The sequence below is a fragment of the Labeo rohita genome, chromosome 5 (genome assembly GCF_022985175.1).
Source record: "Labeo rohita strain BAU-BD-2019 chromosome 5, IGBB_LRoh.1.0, whole genome shotgun sequence".
NCBI classification, from domain to species: domain Eukaryota; kingdom Metazoa; phylum Chordata; class Actinopteri; order Cypriniformes; family Cyprinidae; genus Labeo; species Labeo rohita.
In genome coordinates, this window is record NC_066873.1 from 41,652,512 (window position 1) to 41,664,085 (window position 11,574).

At 34.8% G+C, this 11,574-nt stretch overlaps 1 protein-coding gene and 1 pseudogene across 1 annotated transcript; both read right to left on the bottom strand.

The window, feature by feature from the left end:
* Positions 1 to 2,822: 2,822 nt before the first annotated feature.
* LOC127165483 (E3 ubiquitin-protein ligase TRIM39-like) lies at positions 2,823 to 7,372 on the bottom strand (annotated as a pseudogene).
* A 2,417-nt stretch (positions 7,373 to 9,789) lies between these two features.
* Positions 9,790 to 11,516, bottom strand: LOC127165485 (zinc finger protein RFP-like). Its single transcript, XM_051110150.1, has 4 exons — positions 11,416 to 11,516; positions 10,930 to 11,068; positions 10,796 to 10,822; positions 9,790 to 10,289 (listed from the first exon to the last, which is right to left on the bottom strand). Exons 1-4 carry the CDS (start codon positions 11,473 to 11,475, stop codon positions 9,817 to 9,819), a joined length of 699 nt encoding a protein of 232 aa, XP_050966107.1. The 5' UTR covers positions 11,476 to 11,516; the 3' UTR covers positions 9,790 to 9,816.
* Positions 11,517 to 11,574: the final 58 nt, after the last annotated feature.

An 11,574-nucleotide genomic window follows, 5' to 3' on the forward strand; every position in this document is an offset into this window, starting at 1 on the left:
TCAAACTTTTATTTTGTATGTGGTTAACCGGGATTAATCATTTGACAGCCCTGCTATAAAGATGATTTTAGTGGAACAATAGCAAATATAATTTAGTGGAGCAATTTACATAAAGCTGATATTTAATCATATATAAATATTAGATTTTTCATTTTATTTTTAGATCTAGATATCTATCATTGCATTTAAACATGTATTCATTAATGGTCAAGAAAATCTTAGTGGAATGATATGAACTTCCCACAACCCGGATGTTGTTTGGTCACAACAACACTTACAAAACCCCACAACGATTGTGAGCTGAAAGATAAGTTCAGCTTTACTGACACCCTCACAATCTCGCACATAAAACAAAGTCAAACTTACGAACAATTTCACTCATTAACTTTTCCACTCGCTCACTGACTCCATTAAATCATTTGTTTAGTTTCACACCTTTTGCATCCACTTGTAATAATAGTTGTTCCATTTCCTTTACAATCGGCCATTTACAGACTGAAAACATTCAGTAACGGGAACTGAATCCTGCTATCTGTTATCTAAATAGTCCTAGAAAATTTGGGGAGCAAAAGGCACTCACTCAAATAATGTGATCCAGCTTGAAGAAACAAGCGGAAAAAGACTTGGGGCGAGATTTCTAATGAGTGCTTGTTTGGAGGGGCCGACTCTGACACACAGACTGTTAATGGCAGGGGTGGGGAGGCCGCCGTGGCCCATTGAGGCCTTATGGGGGGTCAGGCCTGGTTTATACGGGCCCTTCCTTATTAGTGACTGTCATGCTGATTCAGTCTGGCGATTTCTAGGAAGAGTTTCTGAGCATGTGTGTGCTGCTCTGAATCACTGCCGCCATGACCCCACTGTCATCAGACCCCCATGTGTCCTGACATTTCAGTTAAAAAAGCTGATCTTCTGTCAGCAGTCACTAATGGAAATGTACAGAAGGAATGAGTTAGGCTCAGTAATGCTTTTAAGTGCCTTAAAAGTGAGTTATATTTTTTAAGGTAAATAATATTCATATAAAGTATATATTTATATATGGATTAATATATATAGAGAGAGAGGTCGCGTTAACCGAAAATTGTCTGAAGGACGTCCGTCATTTTGACAGATTATACTGAGGGTGATCTATTGTAAATTGTAGCTGTTCATGTCTTTCTTTCTTCAGTCATAAAGAAATTGTGTTTTTTAAAGGAAAAACTTTTTTCTCCACATAATGGACTGATATGGTGCCCCGAGTTTGAACTTCCAAAATGTAGTTTAAATGCGGCTTCAAACGATCCCAGCTGAAGAAGAAGGGTCTTATCTGTTTTGCTCTCCCTGAACTTTGTGTATTCTAGGTCAAGACAGTTTAGGGTATGTCGAAAAACTCCTTAACTTCAACCATATGTTCTCCCTCAACTTCAAAAATCATTTCAAAATCATCCTACATTGCTGCAGAAGTCCCGACCCAGTCTTTGCAAAGTGAACATGCAAAGATCAAACACCCTTAACAAAAAAGGTAAAACAGCAATATGGGATGATTTTGAAGTTGAGGGAGACAATACGGGGCACCATACCAGTCCATTATATGGAGAAAAATCCAGAAATGTTTTCCTCAAAAAACATAATTTCTATAAAAGATTAAGACTAAAGAAAGAAAGACATGAACATCTTGGATGACAAGGGGGTAAGTACATTATTTGTAAATTGTTGTTCTGGAAATGGACTTCTCCTTTAAACACTTTGTTGTAGTCCTGTAGGTTCTTGATTAAAAATGAAAATGTGAATAAAAATAAAAGCAATTAAATGTGTTATTCTAATTAAAATATGGGTAATAATAGATTATGACGGAATTTTTACAACCCTAGTCTAGCAAAAACTATATATATAGATATATATATATATATACTATTTTAATACATTCAATAGTATTCAAGCATGTAAAAACTTACATAAATTCTGCCTAATTCTATATAAATCTGTAAATTACCTACGATAATAAAATACTACTACTACTAATAATAATAATATTTTTTTTATTACGAAGATATTACAGTTGGTCTTATATTTTTATAAATAATTATTTGATTTCCTTTTAATATTATTACATTCAAACCTTTGCACTGAGCAAAGTCACTTGTCCATGAGATTCTTACAGCATATTTACACATATTCATATTTACAAATATATTAACAGAAATAAAAATAAAAAGCATAAAATGGATAACAATTTATTATTAATACACAAGAACATACATTTAAGAAACATTCTGAGTTCTCTTTATATTTTAGTCTTGCAATAATACATGCATAGACAAGAAGCAGTCATCTCCAGAAGTCTCCAGTAGAGTACGCCATTCCTTCACAATACTGCTATTAGCATAGACCTGGTCTTGTGCTTGTCTGTGTTTCTAAAGTTTTTTGAATGAATGAATAAATGAATGAAACATTAACATTCTTGCTGATTTTAAACACATATGTAGTTATTGTTATTCATACTGTTAGTCCCATATTTATTACCATGATTTATGTTGGCTATCAATTCAAAAAGAATTTGTCTTGAATTGTGATGCAGCTTGGAATCATATCACTCATAGATAAATCAAATTAATTTATAATTGATGAACTGTTATTTAGCTAAATTAATTCATCACTAAACTAAGCTGAATAACAACACTATTGTCTTCTGTTTGGCTGATTATAGATAAATCGAACTTGTTTGATAATTGATAAACTTTATCAAACAAACTGAACTGACTGCTAAATAATGACACTATTGTCATTTTAGAGAAGAATTTGAATTCATATTTAAAGTCTACATCATTGATTCAGTTATTTTCCTGTTTATTACTGTGAAGCTGCTTGATAGTATAGGTACATCTCAATAAATTAGAATGTTGTGGAAAAGTTAATTTATTTCAGTAATTCAACTCAAATTGTGAAACTTGTGTATTAAATAAATTCAGTGCACACAGACTGAAGTAGTTTAAGTCTTTGGTTCTTTTAATTGTAATGACTTTGGCTCACATTTAACAAAAACCCACCAAATCACTATCTCAACAAATTAGAATACTTCATAAGACCAATATAAAAAAAAAATAGTGAATTGTTGGCCTTCTAGAAAAAAGGATGTTAATTTACTGTATATGTGTTCAATACTTGGTAGGGGCTCCTTTTGCTTTAATTACTGCCTCAATTTGGCGTGGCATGGAGGTGATCAGTCTGTGGCAGTGCTGAGGTTGTATGGAAGCCCAGGTTTCTTTGACAATGGCCTTCAGCTCATCTGCATTTTTTTGGTCTCTTGTTTCTCTTTTTCCTCTTGACAATACTCCATAGATTCTCTATGGGGTTCAGGTCTGGTGAGTTTGCTGGCCAGTCAAGCACACCAACACCATGGTCATTTAACCAACTTTTGGTGCTTTTGGTAGTGTGGGCTGGTGCCAAATCCTGCTGGAAAATGAAATCAGCATCTTTAAAAAGCTGGTCAGCAGAAGGAAGCATGTTGACTGCATCATCCACAGACCTGCAAGGGTCCAGTGATGTCTTTCAGATAGGCCAACACAAGATAGTGGTTTTACAGAGGGGATGCTTTTTGTCATTTTGTTAAACAAGAGCACATACTGTACATATTTTAATTTTTCTGTGTTTTTTTTTTTTTTTTACAAAAAGAATTATATGTAATAATTTTTAGTGTAAATTCATTTATTGTAATTGTAATTGACAGGTGTGATGATCAGTGGAGCTGAGTTTTGTCCTTCATTGTTTAATGATGGGCTTAAATACGGATAGAGTTTGTCAGTGAAAGACTGACCAGTGTAAGAGTAGATATGAGAGCTGGACTCCACATCATAAAAGGAGACCAGACCCTCCTCATAATCCACAAACACACCAACCCACTGCGGCTTCACTCTCAGAGACAGAGAGACAGGGGAATCAGTATATTCATCACCTTTCCTCAGAATCACAGTCCAGTATCCGTCACTGGGACTCGCTGTGATTTCTCCCTTCCTGTTAATGGATTCTCTGGCCACTCCTAAATCCCATTCAGTCTTTCCCTTCACCTGCACCTCAAAATAAAATCTCCCTGAGGAGAATCCCTCCTTTCCCAGGACACAGACACATGAATCAAATCTTTCTGGATTGTCTGGGAGGTCCTGACTAACATCTCCATCTCTCACTTGTTTTCCATCATCAGACAGGATGAGTTGAGGATGAGCTGTATCAGGATCCAGAATCACATCCACTAAGACAACAGAAAACATGAATCTCAACTTCACAATACAAATATTCTGTGATGATGATGTTTTTAATATTTAACAGTTTTTAATCAGACTGTAGTGTATCTGAATGTAAACTAGTGCAGTGCAGACAGCTCACTGTACCTGCATACTGCTGCATCCTCTTCAGTACTGTAGAGACACACAACAATAAAACATCATAAGATCTTTAGACTCATTATTCATTACTGATATTAAAAGATAATAACGTATGTATCTGTATAGGCCGTATTTGATATTGACACACCAGTTGTTGTGAGTTTCTCATCTAGAGTGTGCTGCAGTTGAGTCAGAGCTCTCCTCAGAGTCTCCAGACTCACATGAGTCTTCATACTGATCTCAGGCCAGTTCCTGGTGTTTGTAGGGCTGCACAGGGATGAGGAAATCTACAGCAGGAGAGAGGAGAAATCCTTCAGCATGAGGAGTGTCATATACTGCATTATCATTGATCAGAGACATGTTGACTGACCTGTAGGAGTTGGAGGTGATCTTCAGTGTGAGAGCCGCTCCAGCTCAGTGTTTCTCATCTTTAGCTCAGTGATCTCCTGCTCCAGCTCTTCAATGAGCTCTTCCTCCTGTTTCTCTGCTGCTTTCTGCTGCTCCTCCATCATCTCCAGCTGTTCAGTCTGACATCTCTCAATGAAGCGGATGAGATCAGTGAAAAGCTCCACACGGGCTGCTTTCTCCTCCTCTGTGTTTCTCTGCTCAACAGTCAACAACTGATTATCGGTTGAACAAATTAATCAAATTCAGTGACTCACTAAAGACAGTCACGTGTCGCCACCTATTGGATTAACGATGTAACCTGCAGAAAGAGTCGCTGTAACTCTCTGTGAACTCTTGGAGGACCTGAACTAAATTATGTATAATACATACTTATATAAGTTTAAATAAACTATTTTAGACTCACCTTTCTAACTTCTGCTGAGTGTTTGATGTCTTGAATCTTCTTGATTCTCTCCTGGATCATCTGCTGCACGTCCTTCTGTGTTTTCATCAGATACAGACACATTTATCATAACAGTTTTACTCTTTCCTGAAGAAACCTACAATATGTTTTCATAATTAACTCTTTTTTAAAAAAATCAAACAACATTTGATTCTTCATAATATGATAGCAGTTTAAAAGCAGTTTTGTTAGTAACTTCTACCTTCTTCTCTTCATTCTCCTCTTCTAGAGGAACAGTGTTGTGGTTCTTGTGGTCTGTCACATCACACACTGAACACACACATGTCTGATCATCTCTACAGAACAGCTCCAGAGGTCTCTCATGTGTCTGACATATATAGTCCTCCAGATTACTCACAGGCTCAATCAGTTTGTGTTTCTTTAAACCTGCCACTCTCAAATGAGGCTCCAGATGAGTTTCACAGTAAGAGCTCTGACACACCAAACACGAGTTTAGGGCTTTCAGTTTTCTTTCCTCACAGATGTCACACAGAACTTCAGCTTTTTTCCTCAGGTGTTTTCTTCTTATAGTGATCTACAACCTCTCTGAGCGTGGTATTAATTTTGAGATCAGGTCTTTGTTTGAATGTTTCTTTACAGTAAGGACAGTTGCAGGTCTGGCTGTTGTTCCAGTACTTATTCAGACAGGTCTTGCAGAAGTTGTGTCCACATGGAGTGCTGACTGGATCAGTGAACACATCCAGACATATAGAGCACTGAAGCTCCTCAGTCATTAGACTGCTGGAGGATGACATGACTGGAAAGGGAAATGATGACAATGAATCACCTACATTAGTCTACATTTTATTTTATTTTCCATATAAAATCATTCATGCACTAATTTAAATGTTTTTTCATTGACTTACCTAGAGGTTCATTTATATCTTGTCTGCTGGTTTCTCTTCTTTTTGGTGATGATTCTGCCATTGCTCTTCCCTTCTTCAAAGCCTTCATAAGAAAAAAAACATAATATTTCACAGTATAATAAATTATTATTAATGAATTGATAAAAATCAAACGAGTTGCTTCTTGTAATAATTTTTAGTCTGTCAGGTTTGTGAATTAAATATTTTCTAACAAAAAGTGCAGTTAAGTGATCCAAATATTTTTCCTTTTAAAATTCAAATTAGAATATTACAATAAAATAATTTTATGTCTGTTTAATCAATTATAATTATATTATTATTTTTATTTTTATTTTCTATTTTGTGGGGGAATCATTTCTTGAGAAACACAGTGACTCATTAAATCAGTTTATCAATCTGGGGTGCATTTCCCAGAAGCATTGTTGGGTAACTATGGTCGTTAGTTCTACTGAACTTGGTAATGACAACATTTGCACCCATTGTTGCTTTTGGGAAATGCACCCCTGAACTGATCTTTAGGCTAAAAGTAATTAATTTATTTCCCCACAAATGTATACTTCCACAAAGTAGACATTGATACAGATGTTGTGCAACCAAGTATACTTTGAATTTTGTCTTTCTACATTTGTATGTAGATTTTCACCAGCAGTGCAGCACGTTTATATTCAGTCTGTCTGCAGGTAATTTACTTTCACTTTCTTTCTTTGTCATGTGACAAACTGACAGACACAATGAACATGATTTGCATCTGATCAAATAACAAATTCATACAACTCTAATACCATTTCGGTCTGGTATACAACCAGCGTAGTTGATATGCATAAAAACCTGGTTCTGTTCAACTCATTCCAGATTTGACATAAACTGTAAACCAGGCCATAACCTCTAAAAATAAATGTGCTTCACGATGCCATAGAAGAATTTTTCTTGTTTAAATGGTTTCATAAAGAACCTTTAATATCTGAAGAAACTTTTTTGTTTCACAAATGGCTCTTTGTGGCGAAAGAAGGTTTTTCAGATTATAAAAAGATATGAAAAAGATGCTTCTTTAAAGAACCTTTGACTGAATGGTTCTTTGTGGAACCAAAAATGGTTCTATGGCATCAGTGTGAAGAACCTTTTAAAGCACCTTTATTTTTAAGAGTGTAGAAAATGTTCAAGACAATCTCTTTATATTTTTTAACACTTACCTGTGAGTATCAGATGTGTTCACAGGGGTCTTTGAACAATTTAATAAATATCCTTTTGTTTAAATAGTTTAATAGTTAAGGCTGTTCAGGCCATGCTGTTCATCAAGTTAGTTGTACGTTTTCTGAAAGCTTTCCCTTAACTACAGGTCATAGTCCACAATATCTGTGATCAGTTCAGGACAAAGCTGCTCATAAAAGAACTGTAAAGCAAAAGTCATATGCTTGAGGGAAATAATTTGACACACTCAGGCTACTAATTAGATAAAATACTAGAACTTCAAACAAGCTGAGATACTTTTGAACCTGGGGCCAGTTTAATAAACTTAGCCTCTATGTTAAGACAGTGTCTTAAGAACTAGTTTGACCAACTAGCAGTTTAGTCTCATATTTTGGATTTAAGTTAGATTAATCTAAGTGGGACTATGCCAAGCTGTATATTTATGACCGTTACTCAAAGCAGCAGTCTAGTATCCATCACTTGGATTCTCCTTTTTTGGGAACAGCACATTCATACAAATGAACAGAAACAAAAACAAAATACTAAGGGTTTCTGTATGGGTTGTATTACATATATTGAAAATGCAATTTATTGTTAATATATAATGTACACAAGAACAACTTTGTTTTAAAGATATACAGCTGGGGTATATTTATAATATATTTATATACACTAGAATTAAAGGAATTATGAAGAAATAAATTATTTATAACAAAAGTTTCCACTTCCACAGCTTTATTAGAATGTTGGTAACCAAACAGTTCATGACAGCCATTGAATTCTATAGTATTTCTTCCCATACTATGGAAGTCAATGGCTACTGTCAACTGTTTGATTACCCACATTCATTGTGCTCAACAAAAGAGAGAAATTCATACAGGTTTGGAACAACTTAAGAGTGAGTAAATTATGAGAGAATCTTTGATTTTGGGTGGACTATCCTTTTAATGTTGTTTCAAAATGATCTCTGGGTACATAAGATTGTAAAATGAATTTAATTAATTTAATATTACATATCAGTTGTATTTTCAGTCTTGTTTCAGAAATTTGGTTAATTTGTTGATTTGGAATCAACATTTCCTTGTAAGACTGATTCAACAACATTACTATTCATTTTTTCAGTTTTTATTCATTTTAATTTTGATTCAACGGAGAATCAACATAGTGTGATGTTGATCAGTAACATAGATTTTATTGAAATATCAGCATTGTTTCACCATTAACTAAGGATCCAAAAGTGATTCTGAACCAGCATCTCTTTGTAACAATAATTCTGACAGTTTCTTGATGTTTTTAAACAAATGACAAGTGGTTATTGTTGTTATTCATACAGATTTATTACCGTGATTTAATTCGCATGTTGGCTATCCATCGAAAAAAAATTGTCTTTTTTGCAGCCTGGAATGATAAATTAGTGTTCCTTCATTTGAAATAGCAGAGAACTGGTCCTCTGAATAAGTCATGTTTTTTCTCCTTTTCTGTCATCTGTCTGGGTTTCTTCCCACTGTAATCGGCTTGACTAACTGAGTTTGCAAAGACACTTAATATTTAGCAATATTATTGATTTGACAATATCAGATGAGAAGGAAATTTTAACTGAATTGATCTGAATAATAACACAAATGTTTTCTGTAGAGCTGCTTTATATCTGAATCTAGTTAATAATTGATCAACTTTGTGACATTGGCACTGTTATTGAACTGAACTGAATCAACATTTAAATTAATTGAGGTGAATAACAACACTATTGTCTTCTGTAGAGCTGATTATAGATAAATTGAACTTGTTTGATATTTAATGAACTTCACACAATTGTTGTTTTATTATTGTCATTTTTACATTATTTTAAACTGCTTTATAGCAGAATTTGAATTCATATTTGAAGCTGCTTTACAGTATTGTTTAACATCTGTATTGTATTAAGTGCTATATAAAAAAAGGTGATTTGACAAAGGTTGTTTTATTGTGTCTTTATTATTTTGTTCTTTTGAATGTATGTCCATATAGTGGGATGACAATAAACAACAACTGAAATTATTTTGATAAAATCTCTTGGAACCAAGATAGCAAACATGCTAAGACCTAGCAACACCCTAGCAACCGCACAGAACACCCTGGCAACTGCCTAGCAACCACCCAGATTACCCTAGAAACCACATAGCAACAGCCTAGAAACCACCCAGAACATCCTATTGACTAGCCCAAATACTCTAGCAACTACATAGCCACATCCTATAGACAGCCACATCTGAGAGACAGCATGGCTTTAAAACCTTTAAACTTAAAGCTTTTTAAACTACTTCAAACTTTCATGCTAGGCTTTTTTCAGGCCAACCTAAACTTTGTCTACAAATGTCTCCAATTTAAAATGTAATTTCTGCATATTTGAAAAAAAAAAGAAAAGATATTCACAGACTTTGTGTAGCAGCACATATTTAATTTTTTTTTTTTTTTTTTACAAAAAGAATTAGAATTTTAGTGTAAATTCATTTATTGTAATTGATAGGTGTGATGGTCAGTGGGGCTGAGTTTTGACCTTCATCATTTAATGATGGGCTTAAATACGGATAGTGTCAGTGAAAGATTGACCAGTGTAAGAGTAGATATGAGAGCTGGACTCCACATCATAAAAGGAGACCAGACCCTCCTCATAATCCACAAACACACCGACCTGCTGCGGATTCACTCTCACACACAGAGAGACAGGGGGACCAGCAAAGGCTATATATTGATAACCATTCCTTACAGCCACAGTCCAGTATCCGTCACTGGGTCTCGCTGTGATCTCTCCTTTCCTGTTAATGGATTCTCTGACCACTCCTAAATCCCATCCAGTCTTTCCCTTCACCTGCACCTCAAAATAAAATCTCCCTGAGGAGAATCCCTCCTTTCCCAGGACACAGGCACATGAATCAAATCTTTCTGGATTGTCTGGGAGGTCCTGACTAACATCTTCATCTCTGACTCGTTTTCCATCATCAGACAGGATGAGTCTAGGATAAGCTGTATCAGGATCCAGAGTCACATCCACTAAGAAAACAGAAAACATGAATCACAACTTTACAATAAAAAAATTCTGTGATGATGCATTTAATATTTAATAGTTTTGATCAGATTGTAGTGCAGTAATGAAGCTGTGAGTATCTGAATGTAAACTACACTGTAAAAAATAAAAAAAACAATTTGTTGAGTCAGCTTAAAATAATTTGTTACCCTGCTGCCTGAAATTTTTAAGTTCAGTCAACTAAAATAAGTTTATTCAACTTGAAATGTTAAGTTGTACTAAGTAACAACTTAGATATTTGTGTTTGCTAAACTTAACAGATGGGTAAGTAACCCAGCTGCCTTAAAATTTGAAGTTGATTCAACTCAAATATCTAAGTTGTCACTTAGTATAATTTAACATTTCAAGTTGAATAAACTTTTTTTGAGTTGACTGAACTTAAAATTTTAGGGCAGCCAGGTTACAAATTATTTTAAGTTGACTCAACAAATTGTTTTTTACAGTGTAGTGTAGTGCAGACAGCTCACTGCACCTGCATACTGCTGCATCCTCTTCAGCTCTGTAGAGACACACAACAATAAAACATCAGAAGATCTTATTCTTCATTACTGATATTAAAAGATGATAAATGTATGTATCTATATGGTGTATTTGATACTGACATACCAGTTTTTGTGAGTTTCTCATCTAGATTGTGCTGCAGTTGAGTCAGAGCTCTCCTCAGAGTCTCCAGACTCACATGAGTCTTCATACTGATCTCAGGCCATTGCCTGGTTTCTGGTGTGTTGAACAGGGATGAGGAAATCTACAGCAGGAGAGAGAACAGAAAACATGAATCACAATAATAACTGAATCATGCTAATAACTGAATAACCTGCCATTTACTTTGTATTTGCTCTGACTAAAAATAAGGGTTTTAAACAAAGCCACAACACACTGTAGTAGAGATTTGTTTCTGAATTAATCAGTGTTTTTGAATGAATCAGTTGAGCAAATGAATCAAAATCAGTGACTCACTAAAGACAGTCACTTGTCACCACCTATTGGATTAACAATGTAACCTGCAGAAAGAGTCACAGTAACTTTCTGTTTTTTTGTATAATAATTACTTCCTTATTACGTATAAGTTTGATTCAGTTATTTAAAACTCACATTTCTGACTTCTGCTGAATGTTTGATGTCTTGAATCTTCTTGATTCTCTCCTGAATCATCTGCTGCACGTCTTTCTGTTTTTTTATTAGTTGACTCAGACACAGACACATTTATCATTACAGAGATTTACTCTCTTCTGTGGAAACATACAAAATGTT

Coding starts and splice junctions, on each gene's coding strand:
- LOC127165485 (XM_051110150.1), bottom strand. CDS start 11,475: ATGATTCAGGAGAGAATCAAGAAGATTCAAGACATCAAACATTCAGCA. Junction 11,069..11,415: donor ATTCAGCAGAAGTCAGAAAT/GTGAGTTTTAAA, acceptor CTCCTGCTGTAG/ATTTCCTCATCCCTGTTCAA. Junction 10,823..10,929: donor TGAGAAACTCACAAAAACTG/GTATGTCAGTAT, acceptor GTGTCTCTACAG/AGCTGAAGAGGATGCAGCAG.